The sequence below is a fragment of the Pediculus humanus genome, genomic scaffold (assembly GCF_000006295.1).
Source record: "Pediculus humanus corporis 1103172107382 genomic scaffold, whole genome shotgun sequence".
Classification (NCBI taxonomy): Eukaryota; Metazoa; Arthropoda; class Insecta; order Psocodea; family Pediculidae; genus Pediculus; species Pediculus humanus.
Window position 1 is genome coordinate 261,262 of NW_002987009.1, and position 22,942 is coordinate 284,203.

The 22,942-nt window shown below is 30.5% G+C and overlaps 2 protein-coding genes across 2 annotated transcripts; one reads left to right on the forward strand and one right to left on the reverse strand.

Moving 5' to 3' along the window:
- Positions 1–11,775: 11,775 nt before the first annotated feature.
- Phum_PHUM025770 (uncharacterized protein) lies at positions 11,776–17,402 on the forward strand (the record flags this gene model as incomplete). The annotated part of the gene is made up of 4 exons (XM_002422925.1): positions 11,776–11,908; positions 16,717–16,915; positions 17,012–17,176; positions 17,384–17,402. 4 exons carry the CDS (start codon positions 11,776–11,778, stop codon positions 17,400–17,402), a joined length of 516 nt encoding a protein of 171 aa, XP_002422970.1.
- A 2,351-nt stretch (positions 17,403–19,753) lies between these two features.
- On the reverse strand, positions 19,754–22,611 carry Phum_PHUM025780 (pentraxin, putative; the record flags this gene model as incomplete). Its single annotated transcript, XM_002422926.1, has 6 exons — positions 19,754–20,964; positions 21,052–21,295; positions 21,420–21,589; positions 21,661–21,766; positions 21,868–22,241; positions 22,584–22,611. 6 exons carry the CDS (start codon positions 22,609–22,611, stop codon positions 19,754–19,756), a joined length of 2,133 nt encoding a protein of 710 aa, XP_002422971.1.
- Positions 22,612–22,942: the final 331 nt, after the last annotated feature.

Below are 22,942 nucleotides of genomic sequence, written 5' to 3' on the forward strand. Positions count from 1 at the left end.
AAATATTAAAACGCCGTAGAAATTTTATTATTTTTTTTTTTGTCGAGATTAAAAATTGGCCGGAGATGAAGAAGAGAAAACAAACACAACAAGCACAACAACAACAACAACAACGGAATAATAATAATAATAATGTGAAAAGTAAAAAAAAACAAAGCAAAAATTGTTTGTTTAAAGGAGGAAGAGGATGATGATGATGATGAACAAACGAATGTTTTTTTTTTTTTTGCTCTATTTCCGGAATTTAAAAAAATTCCGACTCGTTCTTTTAAATCGTTTAATTTTTCCAACATTAATTAACTACGTAAGAAGAAGAAGAAGAAGGAGAAAAAAAACTTTAAATAATTAAAATTTAGTCCCCCCACCACACCCCCACTCCCACAAACCCCTCCGTTCTTCTCGAAAGTACTGTGAAAAAATTTCTTTTTTTTTTTTTCTTTTCCCCTTTTTCTCTTTTAGAAATTTATTTTATGCTTCTCGCGAAAAAAAAAAAACGAATAATTTAAATTTAATTTTATTACGTCATCAATTTAAAAAAAATTTTTTTTGTTTTCACGGCGCGTGTGGTAATAATTTATCGCCGTATGCAGTGTTGCAAAATTTATTTGATTTTTCGTGTAAATAGAAAAAAGGACTAGAGGAAAAACAACTAATCGAGTTAAAAATATAACGCGGAATTAAATAAATTATTATTATTATTATTATTATTATTATTATTATTATTATTATTATTATTATTATTATTATTATTATTATTATTATTATTATTATTATTATTATTATTATTATTTGAAATTTTTTTTTGTGAACGGTGCGACGAAAAGAAGAATGGGGAGGAGGTTGTTGGGAAAATTTTAAGGAAAACTAAAGAGAGAAAATTTCCTTTTTTTTTTTTTTTTTTTTTTTTTTTTATTTGTTCGCTCCAGGAAATAATAAAAACTCGGTTGTGAAATTTCGTTTAATTTAAACATTTATGCTTACACGTGTGTGCGTGAGTGTGTGTGTACTGGAAAAAAAAAACTTGGAAAAAGCAAAATACAAAAAACGCTAAAAAAAAAAAACTATTTTTTTTTTTTTAAAGCTCGGAGAATTTTCTGGAAAGCTTGATAAATGACATTTTGCTGTTTAAGGATTCAAAAGGTCAAAGTTTGAATTTATTTTCAACTTTTTTTTATTGTTTGTTTTTCCTTCACGCGAGAGTAAAATTTACAAAACAGTGAGGGAAACAGAGGGAAAAAGAAAGTTAGAGAGATAGAGAAAGGGAGGGGGAGAGAGAGGAAAACAAAAAGACAGAGAAATAAAGAAAGAAAAACAGGCATAGGGAAAAAAGGGAAAAAAGAAAGAAAAAGAAAGAAGGAAAAAGGGGAGAAAAGAGAGGAGTAGTGAGAGAGAGAGACAGGCATAGGAAAAAAAGGCTAACGGATGAAATGAGGAAAAGAGAGAAGAAAAGAAAGGAAAAGAAAAGAGAGAGAGAGAGAAAGAGAGAGAATGAAAGGCATAAAGAAAAAAGGAAAAAAAGAAAGGGTGAAGGGTAGAGAAAAAAAGGAGAGAAGGAAAGGAAGGAAAAGAGAAGGGAAGAGAGAGAGGGAAAAACAGGGACTCATCTTTCCCGCCATTTTTCATCCATTTTGTAAAAGGTTATAAATGTTAAATTATTATTATTATAAAAATTATAGCCGCTCACTCTCTCTCTCTCTCTCTCTCTCGGTCTCGTTTTATTACATTGCATATACAGTTTTTCTTTCTCTCTCTTTTTTTATCAGACTCAATTTCTCTCTTTCACTTTCCTTTCTATTTATACCTTTTTTTTTTTTTTTATTGATTCGATAAATAATTTATTATTGGTAACTTTGACTAATGGTCTTTCCATTTTATTTTTCATTTTAATTTGAAACACCCCCTCTTCCCTCCCTCTCCTCTTCTCCCTCTCCCTCACCCGACAATAAAGTAAAAAGAGGATAAAAAAAAAAAATAAATAAATTTCCAGAGATTTTTTATTTTTTCACGCTGGAAAAAAAAAGTTTTGTATAAAACGTTTAGGTTTTTTTTTCCTCCCACCAAGTTTTATTTTATTTTGTCGTCGTTTGCCATTTTTGTATCGAACCAGAGGAAGTAGAGAAAGTTTAAGAAAGAAAAAAAAAGGGGGGGGGAGGTAATTTGAAGTTTATCCTTTTGGGCAATTTAAATAAAATTCTTATTGCAAAAATTTTGAAAAAAAAAAAAACCAAAAAGTCAATTTGTCGACAGGTTGCAAATCTTTAACTTATAAAGATTTCACTTCTTCTACGATCGATTTTTTTTTTTTTTTGCTTGAAAAAATTTATTTGATTTTATATTCCGTCGGAAAATCCTTTTCCCCCAGTTTAGTTTATTGACGTTTGAAAAAAAAAAAAAAAAAATTTTTTTCCCTTTTTTTTTTTATGATTATCTGATGCCACGACAAAATTTATCTTTTTCACCGTTACAAAACTTTTTCACTTATTCTTTTTTATTAATGAATTTATTTACACGTCGTTTTTGTTTTTGGTCTTGGTTTTTATTCAGAACTAATTAATAGGAACTAATTGATTAGTTTGTTTTTGATTTCGAAATATCGCTTGAATTATCATTATTATTATTATTTATTTATTAATTTCATTTGTTAGGTTGGTCAAACTGGAGACGTCAAAAAAAAAAAAATAAAAAAATGATCGTAAGAGAATTTGACTTATTCGTTGTTGTTTCGTTCTCGGAGTTTTGTTTTTTTTTCTTTCGAATAGGTTTTATTTTTATTATTATTATTACGGTTCGTATTACGTCTTCCTTCTTTCTCAAGAATGCCCTTTCGCCCTTTCCCCCCTCCTTCCCCCTTCCCGAAAAAAAGAAAAAACGCGCGCGCGTATGTGTCGTTTGTGTTGATTTACGAAGGAATTTGCAATTCAGTTCGAAAGAGTAACCGGATACGAAATTTTTTTTTTTATACTTAAATAAGGGCGAACAACAACTGGAGAAACACAAAACAAAACAAACCGTAACACAATAATAATAATAATAATAATAATAATAATATATGTTGTCGGATTGAGTCTCCTCGATGGAGATGTGAATCTGTCCTTTTCGTAGATGTCAGTCACTTGTCCCCCAGTACAGGAAATAATTCGTTCCCATCGAACGAGATGGTCTCAGGAAAATTTGTTGTGACGTCATAGGCTATGAAAAGACAAAACCTATTTATCGGGAATGTAGTAGCATCACCGGTATTTCTTATCGGGTAGAAACCTGGAATAAATGTTCCGACACGAAAACATCAAAACGAATCGAAAGCGAGTAATAAAGTGATAATAATAATGATAATTTTTTATTTTTATTTTTCAGACGAAGAATGGGGCGCCGATGGAAAAGGTAGAGGATCCGCTCCTGGAGATCTTCCAGGTAAGTAAATGATTTTTTTTTTTTTTTTTTTTTAACGTAAAAAGTTTATGAATTGCGAAAATGTCAATTGTGAAAACGATATGTATGCTGCATGCATATAAAAAAAAAAAAAGTGAAAATGGGATTTTAATACTCCGGGAAAAAAAAAGAAATTTATGGATTTATTTATTGCTGTCGTAGTCGTTGTTGCTGCTGCTGTTGTTGTTGTTGCTGTTGTTGTTGTTGCTGTTGTTAATTTCATCGATTTCAAAAGGAAAAAAAAATGATAATAATGGAGTTTTTTTTTTTTTTTTTGTAAAATGTCATAAAACGTCACCGCAGCGTAGCTAATTTTTTTTTTTTTAAATTCCGTGAAATTATTTTATTACAGTCGGGAAATAATAATAAAAAAAAAAAAAATAATAATAATAAGAATAAAATAAGAAGAAGAAGAAGATGGAAAATCATTTATTTCTTCTTCGTCAAAAAAAAGAAGGGAAAAAAGGAAAAAAAAAACACTTCAAATCCTTTTTTTTCTTTTTTTTATTGTTAAAATTGATTTTTTATTCAAAACAGAAAACAAAATGGTTTAATAAGGAAAAAAAATAACGGAAAGAAAGAGAGAGAGAGAAAGATGGATGAAATTATTATTATTATTATTTTTTTTTTTGGAAAAAGTCTTATTTCCCATCCATTTTTCTTTTTTTTTTTTCTACCATTTCCCATTTTGTCTCTCTTGTTCTTCAGTCTTAAAGTTTCTCATTGACTTTTGGCCCAGGGTTAAAGTTAAAAAAAAAAAAAAAAAAAAAAAAGAGGTCCCGGGAAAATGAAAAAGATATTTTTTCTTTTCGAAAAAAAAAAAAAACTACATAGTATCAAATCTGACACGTGAAAAAAAAAAAAAAAAAAAAAAAAAAAAGATTTTTTTTTTCGTGTAAGAAGAAAAAGAAAGAACAGAAAGAGAAGGCGAAAATAAAAAAAAACTTCCATGTTTATTTCGACTGTGGCGACGCGTTGCGGAGATTTTCGGTAATTACCATCGATCCATTTATCCTCCTCCTTATATAAATCCTCGATTAAATAATAATAATAATAATAATAATAAGAAAAAAAAATGGGTTTGAAATATTTCTGAACGTACATTCTTTCGGGAATCCTTATTTCTTAACAACACAGCAAATAATTATTATCATTATTATTATTATCATTATTATTATTATCATTATCGGTTTATGAATCCATTGTTCAATATGCGTATATTCATTCCTTTCGCACATTATTCACTTTCTTATTTTTTTTTCTTCTGCTTTTTCTGCTCCTCTATCACTCTTTCCCCCCCCTACTCCCTGCTCCCTGCTCATCCAATATCACACTCGGGTTAAATAAATTGTCGAAGATCCGTCCGTCCGTCCGTCCGTCCGTCCGTCCGTTCGTTCGTCTATACGTCCGCCATTTTTATTTCGCCCACAATTTTTTTTTTTTTATTATGCACGTACGTATGTAATAAAATGACGTTAAGAAAATGATTCGAACGTAGTAAGGAAAAATGAGTCGTTCGTATTATTTATGGTTCCCGTTCGGTCGTTCATTCATTCACATAACGTTTGATGAATTGCCACTTTTATGCATAGCCTGTCACGTTCCGTAGTTTTTTAAAAAAAAAAAAAAATTAAGATCTCCAACAGGAAAAGAATTGAGTTTCTCTCTCTCTCTCTCTCTCTCTGCCTCTTTCTCTCTTTTTCTCTCATTCTTTTGATTCCCCCTTTTTAAATTCAGTGCTTTTCTGTTTATCATTTCGAAATCTTCTCTTTATTTTTTCTTTTTTTTTTTTTTTGCTGTCGTTTGGATTTTGCTTCTTTTCTTTCTTTCTTATTTTCTTCTTTTTCTTCTCTTTTTTTTTACTTCATTCCGTCGTGTGTGGATTTGCGGTGGTGATGGTAGTGACGGTTGTGCGCGAATACTTTTTTCCAATAAATTATTATTAGTATTTTTACGGCGTTTGTTGTGCCGCCATATTGGATAAGAAAAAAAAAAGAAAATTTTCATCGTGAGAAAGAAAGATGTAAAAAAAAAATACAAATTTTTTTTTTTTTGTAATTAAAAATTGTTGTTTGTTTCTTGTTTGTTTGTTTTATGTTTGTTTTTTTTCCTTTGTAAAAGGAAAATTTTCGTTTTTTATACAAATGACACACCGTGTGTGAACGAATGAATTTTCATTAACGGAAGAAGGGGGAGAGGGGTGTGGTGGGGATGGGAAAAAAAAAAATTTTTGATTTTTAAAATGAATTTTTAAAACGATTTCGTATCGAAAAAGTGTCTGCTTACACGACTCTCGTTTGTTTTTTTTTTTTTTTTTTTTTTTAAATTTCGGTCTCGTTTTGTTTTTTAGTTTGAGTTCGGCGTTCGTTATATAACATTTATATAAAAATATATATATCGAATCGAAATAAATTTTTTTTTTTTTTTAAATTTTATATCGATTAACCGGAAGTTGTTGTCGTCGTATTTTATTTCCCGTTATTATTATTATTATTTTTTTTGGCTGGAAAATGTTATCGGAGAAAAAAATTTGATGAATTTATGTTTGTGTGTGTATGTATATATTTTTTAAAGAGTGCCAACAGGTTTTTTTTTTTTTGTAAAATCGATAAATTTAATTTCTAAATATATATATATATTTTTTTTGTCATGTTGGTATCGTTTTTTAAGAATTTTATGGCTTCATCGTTTCTGGAGAATAAAAAAAAAAAAAAAAATTCATTCGAATCGATCGGCTTCTATTTTGTTTCCGTTTTACTTTTACAGACGGTCTCGATTATTTTTTTTTTCGGGGGGTGGGGAAGGGGGATTTTATAAATAATCGTGTCGGGTAAAGGTAGCAGTAAGAATAGGAAAAGTTTTTAGAATTTTCCAAGGGAAAATTTTGTTTTTATTGTTTTGTTTTCGTATGCGTTTTTTTACGTTTTTCTTTAATGCATTTTTTATAATTTCCTATATATACGCTACACCTTTCATTTCTTTCCGCTTTCTCGATTTTACCCTTTTTTTATGTATAAGTTTTGTGCAATTTGAAAGGCTTTTCCTTTTTCCTTTCTTTCTTTTTTTTTTCTTTTTCCATTCGGAATGAAATTTTATACCGAAAAAGGGAAAGAAAGAAAAAAAAGTTTAAACTTTTTAGTTTTACTTTTTTTTATTTTATGGTTGCCATTTTTCAGTTTTTTTTTTTTTGTCTTATATTTCTTCTGCTGCTTGTTTTTTTTTTATCTTTGTTTTTTTTGTTTTTATGTATATATAAATGCATGCACTTAAATTTGTTCTCTCTTTCTCTCTCTCTCTCTCTCTCTTTTTTTTTTTTAATACAATTCCGGTACGTTTCGTTCGTTTTGTGCATTCCACCAGAATTTTTTTTTTTAAAGTTCCCGTATTTTTTTTGTTTTATTGTTTGTCTTTTCGTCGTTACATTTTTTAAATAGAAAAAAAAAAAAAAAACAATAAAAGAAGATGAAGAAGAAGAGAGAGAAAGAGAGAGAAAAAGAAAAAACGAAATTTAAAATTTTTATTTTATTTTTTTTTTATTTTTTTTTTCTTCCCCCGTTTAATTCGAGCATTAATAATTTTTTTTACCCTCAGGTTCTTATTTTTTTCTCTCTTTTACCCTCTCTCTCTCTCCTCTCTTCTCCCTACTTCTCTCTCTCTCTTTCTCAAAAAAAAAAAAAAAAAAAAAAAACAATTTTCGTCTGTTTTAAACGTTTGTGAGAAAAAAAGACACAAAAAAAATTCGTTTTTTTAAAAAAAAAATATAATTTATAATGAATGTATCATTATTATTATTAATCGTATAAATTTTTACGTCACTCGTGATTACGTCACTCTTCAACAGCAGCAACAACAAAATGGAAAGAAAAAGAAAATGGCGATTTACCTAATAAAAAAAAAATGTTTTCAATAGGTGGTATATATAAAACTTCGCACAGTAGAAATTAAAAACTAAAAAAAACCTTTTTTCTCTTACTAAATGAACCTTTTCGAACCTTTTTTTTTTTATTTCTACGCGTCCTTTTTTTCCATCTCAAAAATATATAAAAATGAAAAATTTGCAATTTAAAATTCAAACTTTTCTTCGTCTTTTTAAACATTATTTTATTTACCAAGCAGACGACGAGGAAAAGCATTAGAAAAATGAGAAAAAGTCGAAAGCTTTTTTCCCCCTCCCCCCTTTTTTTACGTAATAAAAATTGTAAGAAAAGAAAAAAGAAAATGGCGGTGGAGAGGAGGGAGGGGGAAGAAAAAAAATTTTTTTTTCCAAATGAAATTAAAATTATAATGACTGACGAGAACGTACTCGACAAACGAACAAACGAACGAACGAACGAACTGAATTCAATAAATTAATAAATATAATCAATGATTGATTGATTCGATAGGAAAACAAACAACAAGAACAACAACAGGAGAGGGAAAAAAAATGGGGAGGGAGGGAGGAAGGGAAGAATTTTTTTATTATTCATTTTTATTTATATCCCATTATTATTGTTATTATTATTTTAGGTCACGGAAAATGATCGTTTTTTTTTTTTTTTTTTTTTTATATTTAAATTTCTTGGGGAGACCGTAAGACGAGCAAGCAAAATTACATTTTTTTTTTTTTTTTTTCGTTGCAAGATGAGCGTGCAGTTGCTATTTTTGCCGATTTTTTGCGCCACGTGGTCGATTTAAAAAAAAAAAAGGCTCGCCTACGTCGTCGTCGTCGTCGTGGATCTCGTGTTTTCGTACATAAAAATATTTCTTTTAATGGTTTCTAGATTGTTATTTAAAAACGATCAATGTGTTACCATTCCAACTGTGAATCCCCGCCCCCCTCCCCATACACACCCCCACGCATGCATGCACGCACACGCGAACGCACATGCACGAACGCACTCACGTATTTTTACAGTGAAATCCTTGTAAAAAGCAAAAAATTTAAATAAAATCCATTAATTAACTTTTATTATTATTATTATTATTATTATTATTATTATTATTTTAAGTATTATTATTAGTATTATTATTATTATTTATATTCTTTTTTTTTAATTATCGAATTCGTTCGGCTCTCACGAATTTTTTTTTTTTTTTGTATTTTTCGCTTGAACGGTTTTAGTCGTGCGTAACTAAAATTCTCTTCTCTTCGCCCCCCCCCCCAAATCCCTATGCCGGCGCCCTTCTCCCTTCATGATTTTTTAGCGACGAAAATAAAATTTACATCAGCTTGTATTATATTTCTTTGCAAATTTAAAAAAAAATTAAATAAATAAATAGTTATTAATTATTATTAATTAATTAGTTAAATAGAATATTGGCGGTAAAAGTGTGTCATTGAATCGTCTGAAATATATCATCCGTTGTTTGTACGATGGCCAACAACCGAGAGAGAGAAAAAAAAAATTTTTTTTTTTTTCTATCTTTCGGATTTTGAGTGTTTTGACGTCATCATCATCATTATTATTATTATTTTCTTTTAAATTTCAGGACCGGTTGGAATACGTGATGACGAAGTAAGAAGGTTGGGTCGTCCTGGAGCGAGAAGAGACGATCCTAGGAGACACACGCTGTCGGGAGGTCATCATCAAAGTTCAAGCGTGGCCAGAAGCATGGATTTAGAGGTAAATAATAATGATAATAATAATGATAATTTGTTTCCATTCCGCGAGCGAGCGCGCACGCACGCACACGCACCCCCACCCCGGACCCGATTCGTTTTCCCTGCCAAACGCAAAAGTTTTTTTTTTTTGAATTATAAATGTTTAAACCTTTTAAAACTTTTTTTTTTGTTTTGTTTTTTAAAAGGAAAAAAGGAAAAAAAAGGAAAATGTTTTTATTTGTAAACCTTTTATAAATCTTATGGCGGTTATCACGTTAAAAGGTTTACAACTGTCAGTTACATCTTTACAAAATTCTCTTTCAATAATTTTTTTTTTTTTTTTTTTTTTTTAATACTACAACGCAATGTGTTTCTTCTTTACCCCCCTTTCCCCCTACTACCCCGCCTCCTCTTTTTTGTTTTTTTTATCCTTCAAGAAAATCCCGAAAACAACAGAAAACAGAAAAAATTATTGAATTCGAATGAGAAACAAAAAAAAAAAAAAATTCGAGAGAAGAGAGTACGTTCAGAAATTTATTTATTTATTTATTTTTTTTACGGTCCCTCTCCCTTTACCCCTTCCTTCCCCTCCACACGTTGAAAATAATAAAGTCGTGAAACGTCATTAAATTACTTTATTACGCAGGCTAGAAAATTTTTTTGTTGTTTCTGTTGCCTGATAAAACAAAATTTTTTTTTTTGTAAAAAACATTTGGCCTTGTTTCTTTCTCCTGTTGGTAGTGGTATGAATCATTTTCTGGCAATTGTTTTCATGTTCTCTTTCTCTCTTTCTCTTTCTTTCTCTGTCTTTCTCTTTCTCTTTTTTTTTATGTTTAAAAAAAAAAAAAATGGTTGATTTATATCGTATGTCTGGTTTTTAGATTTTATTTAAATAAATATGTAAAAGAAAAAAAAATGCTTAGATTTTGTCGAACACCTTTTTGGCAAAAACATCGTGAAAAAACGATGGTGTTGGTGGTGGGGGGGCGGTGGTGCTGTTTACAGGGCGCCACATTTGTAAAAACCATCAAATAAAAATATAAATGAATGAATTGTTTTTTTTTTTCCTTTTTTTTTTTACTCTTGTGAATATAATTCTAGAACTTTATGTTTTTAGTTATTTTTTTGGAATTAATTTACTGGAATTAGTTAAACATGTAAAATTTATATCAATGTGCGTGCGTGTGTGCGTGTGCGAGTGCGTGCGTGCGTTAAGACTGGAGTCGTATTTTTAAACGAAAACGTCGATATTTTTTTTTTTTTTGGTTCTGATATTTTGGTACGCGTGATATTATTTATATGTTGTGTTACGAGTAAGCATTTGGTTTAATTTACAATAAAAATTTTTTTCGTGTCGTGCTGCGTTGCTTTCCGTTTGTTTGTTTGTTTGTTCCTTGTGATTTACACGAAAAGAGACATTTGTTACGATTCGGTTGCCACTTTTTAACGTCGCCTTAATAATAATTAATTTGTTTTTTTTTCTCTCTCTCTCTCTTTACTCTTTCGAAGAATTTAAATCGGTTACGTCAATATCATCAATATCGAACGTTCGAAGGGTGGGGGGGTGAATTTGTAGTCTCTCGCACGCGCACACGCACGCACACACGCACACGCGTCTTATTTACATCCATCTTTGCATCATGTGAATCGATTATTTATTTATTTATTTTTTATTTTTTTTTTTTTTACGCTGACCGTTTGGCAGATGAGTTCAAAAGCTCAAAGGAAAAAGGTAAGTTGTTGTCGTTGTTTTTTTTCCCTTTCGTTTCCCACTCCCCCTCCTTCTCCATCCCTCCTCTCCCTCCCTCGATAAATCAATGATTAACCTTTTCGACATCGTTATTATTTTTCTCGATATCATCATCGTCGAAATTTTTTTTTTTTTTTTTTTCGAGGGTCTTTGTTTTAAAGAGAATAAACTTTTTACGGGTGGGGGATAGGGGAAGAGAGGGAGGGGAGGTAAAAGAGAAAATTTACAAAACTCGAAACGTATACATATACGTGTTCACATAATTGTAATGTTTTAAATTAGCCTCTAGAATTTGTTGTTGTTCGTCCAAAGTTGGGAAAAGAATTTTTTATTTAACAACAACAACAACAACATCATTTATTTCACATCGTTAAAACCGCTTCTAGGCAACAACAACGGGGAAAAAAAAAAGCTATAACATATATCACCCCCATATTTCAACCCTTTTTTTTTTTTCCTTCTTAACCCCAAAACATGTCATTTTTTTTTATTTTAAGCTTTTGTTAAATCATTTTTCCGTATTTTTTTTTTAAAACATAAAAGAAAAAACCTTTGACCCATTTTTATATTTTTTTTTGTGTAATGAAAATTTGCTGCGGTTAGTCTTTTTTTAAACAATTATTATTATTATTTGGGGGGAAGGAGGGAGGGAGAGAGAGGGAAAGAATTTAAATCAGGATGATTGTAAGGTAGGTATTAAATTCTAGTGTGCAAAGATTTGGGGAGGGGATGAAAGTTAAAAAAAAAAGGAAAAATGTTTTTTGATTTTTTCCATCCTTTTATTATTATTATTATTTTTATTATTATTATCTTCTCTCTCTCTCTCATTTTATTTACCTTTTAACGTGTAAAATTTACGAGCGTAAAAAAAAAAAAATAAAAAAAAATAGAAAAAAATAGAAAACTTTGGTTGTGTGAAAAGTCATTTAAAAATTAATGAATTTAATTCAATCATTTTGAATTTATATTATAGAGTCCTTTGCCCAGAGGATATCCTCCGCCTTCGTCCGCCATGTTGTACGATGACGATCCGGGTATTATGTCGGAAGCGGAAACTTCTTCGACGGGATTCCGAAGAGGTGGAAAACAGAGATCATCCCTTCCCGTTGTTCGGACTCCATCTAAAACTTTGGAAAGGCCCTTGGGTAAGTTTTTTATTCGTTATTATTTGCCTATTGTGTCTTTTCCACGTCGAGTTCGTGCGTAAGAAGACATCTTCTTACACGTCAAAAACGTTTGTTTTTGTTTGTTTGTTTGTCTTTTTTTTTTTTTTTTACTAAATATTTCGCTTCCTTGATTGATCAAACGTAGATTATTATTTGTAACATAATGAATAATCAAAAGGTTTATGGTGGTGTGTTGTTTTATAGGAATGAGGGCAATATCTAGGCCACCGTCACATAAACCTGTGATGTTGATGGTCAACCAACCTCCCGAGAGCCTCATCGGGTCTGGTGGGCCTACAACTCACAGCGGTAGGGGTTAAATAATTTTATATACTATTTATTATATATCTTTTGTAGTTGTTAATATTATTATTATTATTATCATTATCATTATTATTATTATTATTATTATTTTTTGTTATTCTATTCTCCCGTATTGCACTTTTTTGGTTTTAAATGTATTTTTTGTTTCATTTCGACAACTTTCCCCCACCCACCCGTCCCCCGTCTTCGATTTGCCCCCCGCTATTCTTTACGTTCAGATCGATTTTTTAATATCTGTTAAAAGAGTGTTAAATTCAATTTAAATATTAATTTAGTTTTTTTTTTTTTTTTTTTTTTTTTTGGAAAATTTATTTGTATACGTATAAATATTTGGGGGGGGCAAGAGGTGGGAGGGGGGCGACTTAGACCGGTTCGTAACCGCACGGTAAACATCATCACATTTTTCCAAAATGTTTTTTTTTTTTTCATAAAAATAAGTATAAAATTTTTCGCATTTCGTTTTCGCATTTTGCCGTTTTTGCGGTTTTCCCCCTCCCTCCCTCCCTCCCTCTCTTCCCGCTTTTTTCGGTCTCTCTTTTCCCTTCCCCTCCCCGCTGCGGCTACCGCCTTTCACCCGCCATTCTCTTATTCGGAAATTTATTTTTGAATTACATCGGGAAGTAATAAAAAAATCAAAAAAAAAAAAAGAAAAAAGAAAGGAAAAAACAAAAAAATTTTCCTATTGGTTAATTAAATTTTTTTTCGACCAATGAAACGACTGAGTTTTCATTACGTATGAACTTTTAATAACCAATCAAATAATTTGTTTTTTTTTTTCGAGCTTACAAAGGTTTAAAAAATATGTCGTCGGAAAATTTTCCTTTTCCTTTTTTTTCCTTGGTAATATTTTTTCTAAATTTTTTTTTTTTAAAAAAGAAAAAATATTATTTCGTTGGGGGGCGGGGAGGAAAGAGGGAAAGAAAAACAAAAACCCCCAAAAAAAAGGGAAAAAAGTTTTTTTTTTTTTTTTAAATTCAAATTTCTAAAAAAATCAGTGAAAAAATAACATGTAAAATTTATTCAATGATTTTTCCAAAAAAAAAAAAAAAAATTTTCTTTTTTTTTTTTTTGTAAAATAAAATGAATAAAAAAAATATTTATATAAATACGTATGGAAGGCGGTGAAATGATTTCCGGTGCGATAATACAAAGTTTTTACGTTTTTTTTTTTGAGGGGGGTATGGGGGTAGGGGTGGCGTGCCGAAAGGGAAAAAGACGAAAGAGGAGGAGGAGGAGGAGAGAAAAAAATCAAAAAAGGTTGAAATCAAAGGTACATTCAACGGGAAATGTTTTTTAAAAAAAAAAAAATTCTCACTCTCGCCTCTCTTTATTTATTTTCCTCTTTTTGTAAAAAATAAAAAAAAAATGGCGGCTGTAAAAAAAAAAAAATATTTAATTTTCGTAATGTTATCGTCGTCGTCGTACGAACGTTAATGAACGTACAAACGAACGAACGAACGAACGAACGTTTTTTTTTTTTTTTTTGACTTTCAAAGGATAAAATGAAAATATGGTATATTTTTTTTTATAAAAATTTTATTTTTGCAAAACAACTCATACGACCTTTGACCTTTTTATTATTTTCCCTCCCATCCCTTCCCATTCCTTTCTCACACACTCTGTGAAAATTTCTTCTCTTTTTTCTTCTTTCCCTCCCCCTTCCCTCCGCCGCATTTCCTCCCTCCTTCTTTGTGTTGTGTTGTGTTTTTTTTTTCACATTTCATTTTTCTTCTGCTTTTCTATATCATATTATAATTCTAAATCGAAAAATGTCATGAAAAACCAGTAGTAATAATAATAATAATAATAATAATTTTTTTTCCTTCATACATTCTTTTTCTTTTTTATATTTTTCTAGAATATTTTTTTTAATGATTACGTACCGAATTTGTATTTTTTCTTTCTCTCTTTCTCTTTCTCTCTTAATCTCTCTCTGTTTTTCTCGTCGTCGTTTCCACCCGACTTGAAGAGAGAGAGAGAGAGAGAGAGAAAAAAATATGCGTCGCAAAAAATGAAAACAAAAAAATTTTCTTTGACAGTTAAAAAGAAAAACAAAAAAAAAAAAATTTTTTTTTTTTTGTTTTTCCGTGCGTCGCTAAAAATTGATTCCGGGAAAAAAAAGGCGAAATTAAAACGGAAATGAAAAATCGTTTTCGAGAAAAACATTAGAAAACATAATAATGATAATAATAATAATAATGACGATTGAAATTATTTATTTTTTATGACTAGTTGTTCGCGAAAAAAAAAAAGAAAAACGTGCGTGAAATTTTAACGTGGCATTAAAAAAAAATAATTTTGATTGAATCGATCGCGATTATTATTATTATTATTGATTGTAAATTTCATTTCACGTTTCAAACAAGTTTTTTTTTTTTTTTTTCAAAAAAAGGTCATCGAAGTTGTCGAAACTTTAAAAAAAAAGGAAAAAGGAAAAAGGTTGCGAAGTATTTTGCGAAATTTTAACAATTAACGTCACGCACAACCGAAAAAACAAAATTTCAAGGGGATTGTAAACAAAATAATGATAATAATAATAACGATTCGTATTCGTAAAAATTTTTCGTATTTTTAAAAGTATCGAAGAGAGGAAAATTAAAAAGAGAGAGAGAGAAAAAAAGAGGAAAACCTTCATCGGAAGGACGGAAAAAAAAAAAAAATTGTGGAAAATTTTACAAATCCGTAATCAAATTTTTTTAAATTTATGTAATGAAATTTTACACGAGAGAATTAACCGCACCCACCCCCTACCTTCCTCCCATTCGGGTTTTATAATTTTTTCAGAGAGAGAGAGAGAGAGGGGAGGGGAAACATGTGGCCAACCTTTCGCATCATTCTTACGAGGAAGGGGAAGGATAAGGTTACGAAAATAACTTTTTTTTTTTTTTTAACTCTAAAAAACTTTTTTTTCAAAATGGCTTCCTTTCTCCCCCTCTTCCTCTCACTCTCTCTCTCTCTCTTACTCTTTATCTATGAAATCTCAAAACATAAAATTTAAATTCATTAAAAAAAAAAAAAAACGCCCCCCCAAAAAAAAAAAAAAAAATTATGTAACTTATCAAAACAAAACAAAAACAAAAACGGTTGAAAAAAAAATCAATAATTCGATAAACAAAAAAAAAATGTTTTTAAATATAAAAAAAACCCGCGGAAATTGTTTAAACAAAAAGAAAGAAAAACTTTCACTCGTAATTACTTTCTACAAATAATAGCAGAAGACAAAAAAATAAAAACGGTGTAAATTATTTTTATCATCTTGAATTTTTTAAAAAAAAATAAAAAAAAACTTATTATTATACTTGTTACGATAAATTTTTTTTTTTTTTTTTTTTAAAAATTGTCACTTCCTGTCACGATGTTTATCATCATCATCATCATCATCCTCATCGTCATCGTCATCATCGTCAAGTTAAAAATCGTTTTAAATTATTTAAAAAAAAAAAAGAAAATAAAGGACACGACTAATTGAACTTGATTTTTTAAAAAAATTTTTATTTTTTTAATTATTATTTATTTAACTTTATTTTACATGCTTTCAACTTTTCTCTCTCTCTCTCTCTCTCCCACTCTCACACTCTTTCACTCTCTCTCACTCTCGCGCGGGTTCGTTGCTTTTAAATTTATTATTATTATTATTATTTTGTTTTTAAAAAGTTTTTTTTTTTTTTTTGCTCTCTGAGTGTAATTTATTCCGAATATGCTTTGCATATATTTTTACCACGTAATAATTTTTTTATATTTTTTTTATTTTATGTTTGTAAATTATTATTTATTTAAAAAAAAGGAAAAAACGCGGGCGTTGCGTAACGTTTCCGGTTTTCCAATTAATTGAATCGATGTTAAAAAAATTTTATTTTATTTCCTCTCCCCTACTCCTCGTTTCGTGGGATTATCTGTGGATCGATTATATCATTTTAAACTTTTTACGCGCGAAATTTTTTTTTTTTTAAAATGTTTATGACAAAAACAACATTATTATTATCATCGTCGTCGTGACATATTTTTATTAATTTATCGTCTGCTTTTAAACATTAACTTTTTTTTGTTTTTATTAATATTTTTTTTCTCTCTCCCCTTCCCTCTTCTGTCAAATTTAAAATTTGGTTTTTGCACAATTTAATAAAAAACGCTTGCGTTATCATCATTTTTAAATACTTTCTTACAACAACAATAATGATAATAATAATAATAATAATAATGATAATGATAATAGTGATAATGATAATTAGAAGTATGAGTTACGCATAAAGACATGCACGATCTTTTTTTTTTTTGGTTTTTTTTTTTCGTTTTTTGTTTTGGTTATTCTAATTACACGACGTGTACATAATAAATATGTAAATAACAATAAAATTACACAAAAAAAAAAAAATTATTTAATTGATAAGAAAGAAAAAAAGAAAAGAAAAATGGCAACCTTGCATTGTTCTTTAATTTTTTTTTCTTTTGATATTAATTTTCAGGTTTGGTGTTTCTTCAGTACCGTAACGAAACGAAAAGAGCTTTGCTCCCGAACGAAATAACATCAATTGATACGGTGAAAGCATTATTCGTGAGATCATTTCCGAAACAATTGACGATGGAATATTTGGATTCGCCCATGGTTAAAATATACATACACGATTCGAACAAGGACATGTTTTACGAATTGGAAGATTTACGGTTGGTACCCCTGATTATTATTATTATTATTAAAATTTCCACGCTGTTGCAAAAGTTTTTGACGATTATTTATGACTTTTTTTGTTGGTTACTCAGGTCTCATCTGAGAGACATACGAGATCGTTCGATATTGAGATTGTTCGAAGCGGCGGATATAAATGGGGGTGCAGGTGGTGCCGTACCCGGCGGACCTGGTCTCTTAGGTCCTGCAATGTGGGACCAAGATCAAATGTATTTTTCTGAACCCGAATTCGATTCGGAGTATCAACATCAACACGTTCACAAATCAAAGGTAAAAATTATTATTATTATTATTTAATCAATCGTACCCCCGCCCCCCCCCCAAAAAAAAGAAAAAGTTTTCTTGTCGATATCCCATCAATTTGCTTTTTCGTCGAAAGTTTTTTTTTTTTTTTCTTCGGAAAATTATCGATAATCGATACAATCGATCGATTTGGTTTTATTAAGAGCGAGAGAGAGAGCGTAATAAAGTTGTCACTTTTTGTTTGTTTGTTTGTTTTGAAAAAATTCAAAACATGTTGAAGAAAATAAAAGAAAAAGCGTTTGTTGCCGGTAGCAAAATATCGAATATGTTGAACAAACATCAAACACGTTTTCCTCAAAAAAAAAAAAAATTTTACGCTCATTCAATCACTTCCTGTAAAAAAATTTTTTTTAAAACAATCGCGACGTTAGAGTTAATAATAATAATAATAATTTGTCATTTTTTTTAAATTTACATCGAGTTGATGACTGGTTGTATTCGTTTGTTTGTTTGTTTGCTCGTTTGTTCGTCGGTTTTTTCATCTCTCCGCGAATACGTTTATGTAACGTACTTGATTTTCAATCGATTTGATAATATTTTTAATCTCGCCGATCGTTATTCGTAAAAAAAAAAAAAAAAATCATTTTCAAAACAAACAAAAAAGGATAATAATAATTACTCGACAACCGGGAAAGGGAAAGAGGAAAAGAACCCCCCAAAAAAGTAAAACTTGTCGGGGATTAATAATATCTCGGGGAAAAAAAATAAATAAATAAATCATTTTTGTTTTTATTATTTTTATTACGTAATAATTTTTATATACTCGCGATTAAATTTTTTTTTCTTTCTTCTTCTTTTTCTTCTGACACGACAAACTTTTGTTGTTTAATCGTTCGTTTTACGGAAAAGTAATTTTTTAAAAAAAAAAAAAAAAATAATAAGAAAACTTATCGTCTAACTATTAATTACGTGGAAAGAGAAAAAAAAAAGTAGTTACTTTAAAAAGTTGTTATCGTTTAAACCGCTACCACTACTACTACTACTACTACTACCACTACGACTACCACTAATGCCACGATTGATATTAATATAATTTGCCAACCGCTTTGTGTTTTAATCCATAACTTAATCGATTATGTTTTTTTTAAAAATATTTTTGCGGTAAAAACTCATAAAATTTTATTTATTTTTTTTTGTCCCTTCTTCTTTTCCAAAACCTTTTAACGGTTGTAACTTACTAACGGTAGCAAAATTGTTATTGCTTATGTTTGCGGTAATTTTTTTTTTTTTTTTATTACCGGTTACGATTTATTTAAAACGTGGACGCGAAACGACAAAGGATTGAAAATGTGAACGATGACCGCAGTAAGGAAATAATAATAATATTAAATTACGTATTTTGTTTTAAAAAAAAAAACGGTTCCATCGATTTAATTTTAATATGTTAAAAGTAATTAAATGGGGTGGGGGTAGGGAGGGGGAAGGGGTTGGGGTTTTTCCGGGTAAAATAAAGTGTCGCTTTTTTTTTTGCTGTCGTTCAATACGCGGTACGGTTTCGTTAAAAAAAAAAAAATTTGAAATAAATCGGTTAGAAAATTGTCCGCCGCCATATTTGAACGAATTGTTTTTTTTTTTTTTTTTTTGGTTTTTATCCTCTTTCTAATCGCAGTGTCAAAGTTCGCGACAGGTTGTTGTTGTTTTTTTTTTTTTTTGCTGTTGTGTTGTTTTAACAACGAGGGTCGACGAAGAAGAAATAAATAAAAATAAAAAATAATTTTATAGTTTTGTAATATAACTTTGGCTATAAATATTCGTTTTATTTAAAAAAAAAAAAAAATTTACATTTATATATTACATAGCGTTATTAAGTGCGTGCGTGAGTGCGTGCGTACGCGCACGTACGCGCACGCACCGTTTTTTTTATGAGAAATGTATGTATGTACTGGTGTGCGAAAATTTCATCAAACATAAATTAATACATGGGAGATGATTAATGTCGGTTATAATGATTTTTTTTTTTTTGTAGGGAACCGGGGGGCCTGGGGCGGGGTCGGGAGAGGGAAACAGGGAGAGCTAATGTGTCGCATTATCGTTAAAACGAGTCACCCATTTTTTTTTTTCTGTTTTTTTTTTTTTTTACGTCGTTTATTCCTACGACCGTTATTACTGTAATAATTTATTTTACCGAACGAATCGGCGAATTAAAAAAAAAAGAAATTATTATTATTATTATTACTGCTACTGCTAGTACTACTACTACTGGTTTAATGCGACGCATTACTCGTTTTTTTTTTTAAATGAAAGCCATTTTTGTTTTGTTGTTGTTGTTCTTCCTCCTTACTACTACTACTACTACCACTAATGCTATTCCTTAGTCATTTTTTATTCATTAATTTTTTTTTTCCGACGGCAAACCTCAGGTGCGTTTGCCGTTTTTCCCTACTCGATTTATATACGTATGTACGTAAGTAATAAATAATGATAATAATATTATTATTAAATGGTATTTAAAAAAAAAAATTCATTCCCTCCGCCATTTTTTGTGTGTTTTTGTGTTTTTCCACCCCCCCCCCCTAAAAATTTTCACATGGTAATTGAGCTTTTAATAAAGATGCACCGGAGAAAAGTTTTTTTGGTGTCGATTTCCACGAAATTACGGAAACTTTACCGAACGGATCCGAATGACAACCCGAACACATGGATAATATTTTTTTAACTTCCGTTCTCGCTTGTTCGAATTCACTTTCCTTATGGGATTGAGTGTTTAAAGTGTGAGGATCGTGTTGTCCGTAATGATTGTCGATGTTGTCGTTGTCGTTGTCCGTATCGGTGATGTCTCCTTCTATTCCGACTTCTTCGCCGGATGATGAGAAATCGGTACCCGGTTGAAATTCAACGTTGTATACGAATTGTGGTATCTGAGGTGATTCGTAGTGGGTTTTAATGACTTTCGCAGTACCATCGTTCGAATAATGATCCCCGAGTAGTAAATATCTTTTGACCGGTTCTTTTTTCTTTCCTCGTCCTCCTTCTTCTTGTTCTTCGGGTAACTTTTCAACTTGTCTTTCGCCTTTCTTTACATTTTTCGATTCGTCCCGCGAATCGTCCGATGGGAAAACAAATGATTTTTTATAATTATCACGTTTAACTCTTGAACTTTTTCTCAATCCCCAATTTGTGGTTGTTTGCGGTTCTTCTTCTTCTTCTTTTGAATTTTCTAACGATTTCTTCGTTTCAATTTGCCTTCGTCGACTCCTTATCGTAGCCGCAGGAGTTGTAGTCTCATTTCTTGTTTTCTCACTTTCTAATCCATCATCCGATTTTGAATATTTAACTTTATCAACTCTTACCTCTCGCGATAAAACTTTGTTTAAAACTTTTAAATTTTTTGTTTTCGAGTGGGGGGAACCGTCGAGCTCTTCTCCTCCTTCTCCCTCCGACGATTTTCTTTCCGGTTCTTTAACTCGATGCTTTTTTTCATTTGAATTCAATGTTCCGTTTTCTCCGTTACCGTCGTGTCGTTTGAAAACTGAGTGCTCTGCGATCGCAATGTGCTCTGGTAAAACGTTAAAAGTGACGAGGTTTCCCTGATTCAGAACCGGCGACAGCGGAGCAGCTTCGTATTGAGGATAAATAATTTGGGGAGGAGGATTTTCCCGATTGGAATCGTCGACTATGTCCAAATTTCCATTTTCCTTAATTGTTTTTATCAATTCTAATATGTTGACGTGAGTTTTAAGTTGTCCGTTTTCTAAAAGCGGGTGACTCGTCGTCGGCGGCATTTCTAAACATTTAAATTTTTAAAAAGAAAATTATTTTTCGAGTCATACGATTTAAGCGGGGAGGTGTGCACGAGATAAAAATATTTTACCTTCCGGCGGTGCTTCCGGTGGTACCGGCGTAGTGCTGGCATAATGACTGTGATGATGAGTGTGATCGTTGTAAGCTTTTCCGGGAGAGAGAGCGACTTTGTACATTTGCAACATGGCTATCTCTCCTTGGAGTCCTTCCAATCCTTGGAACACGTGTGGAATTTGATGGAATTCTTTACCGAAATTGACGTGTTTTTGACCGGATATTGCAACTCCTTTACCTGGAATTTTATATCCTACCAACTGTCGAGAAAAAAAAAAAAATTTTAATTTTATTTTACGAATTTTTTTTCTTTTTTTTTTTTTGTTAAACATAATTTACCAAGTTATGATATCCTCTGCCGATTCGATGACTGTTGACAAAAACTTGCCACTCTCCGGTATGTCCGTTCCACGACTGACAAGTATGGTACCACTTGAACAATTTGAATGGGTAATTTAATCTAAAAACGGTTTGTCCCATAATTTTCAAATTGAAAATACCCGGTTCGGCATTATTCGAAACCCACATGTAAATATCAGTTCTATGAACTTTTCCTGGAAAGGAAAATTTTTTTTTTTAGGCGTGGCATTAGAAAGGCAGAATAATTTATTTGTTTATTTATTACCTGAGTAAGAAAACAATGAATGATCTCTGCTTTTTTCGAATAATTTAAACCACATGCAAATGGTGAATTCTTTTAAATCGGGCATTCGAGTTTTATACTGAACATACTGAAAGAAAAACAAAGAAAAAGGAAATAATCGTGTCGTTAGATGATTTCGGGAGGGGGGGGGAGGTTCGATTTTTCAAAAAACAAAAGTTTTTACCGTACCTGATTATAAACGTCTTGACGAAACGAAACCTTATACACGGCACAATATTGATTGTACGGATTGGTCGAGAGGGGAAAAGGTTTCAATGAGGTTTCCGGAGGTTGAGGTACGACGTATTTGAGTTCGCTGTTGAATTTGTGATTGTGAGGCAAAACCAATTGAACGTCGTTTGATAATTTGGATTCGAACGTGTCTTGAGGTCGATAATACACGGTGCTGAAAGATTTTTGCGAAAATGGTTTGTAATTGAAATACCTAGGGATTTTTCTAAAAACGTCTTGATACGAATTTAAAGTCAACGGCAAAGGTTGTGGCGGTAGTGGGGGAGGAGGAGGAGGAGGATGAGCGACGGCCGAATGATCGTTTTCGATATCTGGAAAAAAAAAACAAAAATGTCGTCGTAATCAATCGATCACAAAAGTTTAAACTTGTTTTGAAACTTAAATTAAATCGTCGAACTTTGACGTCGTCGCTAATGAAAAATTTAATAAGTAAATATTTTACAGGTTCACGCGCGAACTTGTCGATTGAGGGGAAAAAGTTTTTTATTATTTATTTATCGATCGAAAGAATATCATTTTGATTGACAATCGAATTTTTTATTTACTCTATGAAAAGTGATCGATTAAATCTTGGAATCTCAAAATCGGTAAAAGCGATTTAAAAAAGAGAAAAAAATGTCGGAATTTGACGGAATGACGTAACGCCATCAAACCATCGACGACGAGATGTTTTTTTTTCATCCGTAAAAAAAAAAAATGTTTAAATTGAATTTATTTAAATAATGATAATAATAATGATAATAGAAATGTCGAAAGTGAAAGCCGAATAATAATAATTATTATTAAAATTTTACACTACATGAATTAATTCGGGTAAGAAGACATAAAAGAAAGAAAAAAAAAACAAAAAAAATCGATTAATCGAAATCGTTTTTCTCGATTGTAAAATAAGTCAATAATGATGATAATAATGATTATTATTAATATTATTATTATAATAGAGTTCACGTGGGTGCATTGTTATTGACCGTGGATGAGCGAAAAAGAAAAAAAAAATTTTTATTTTTTTATT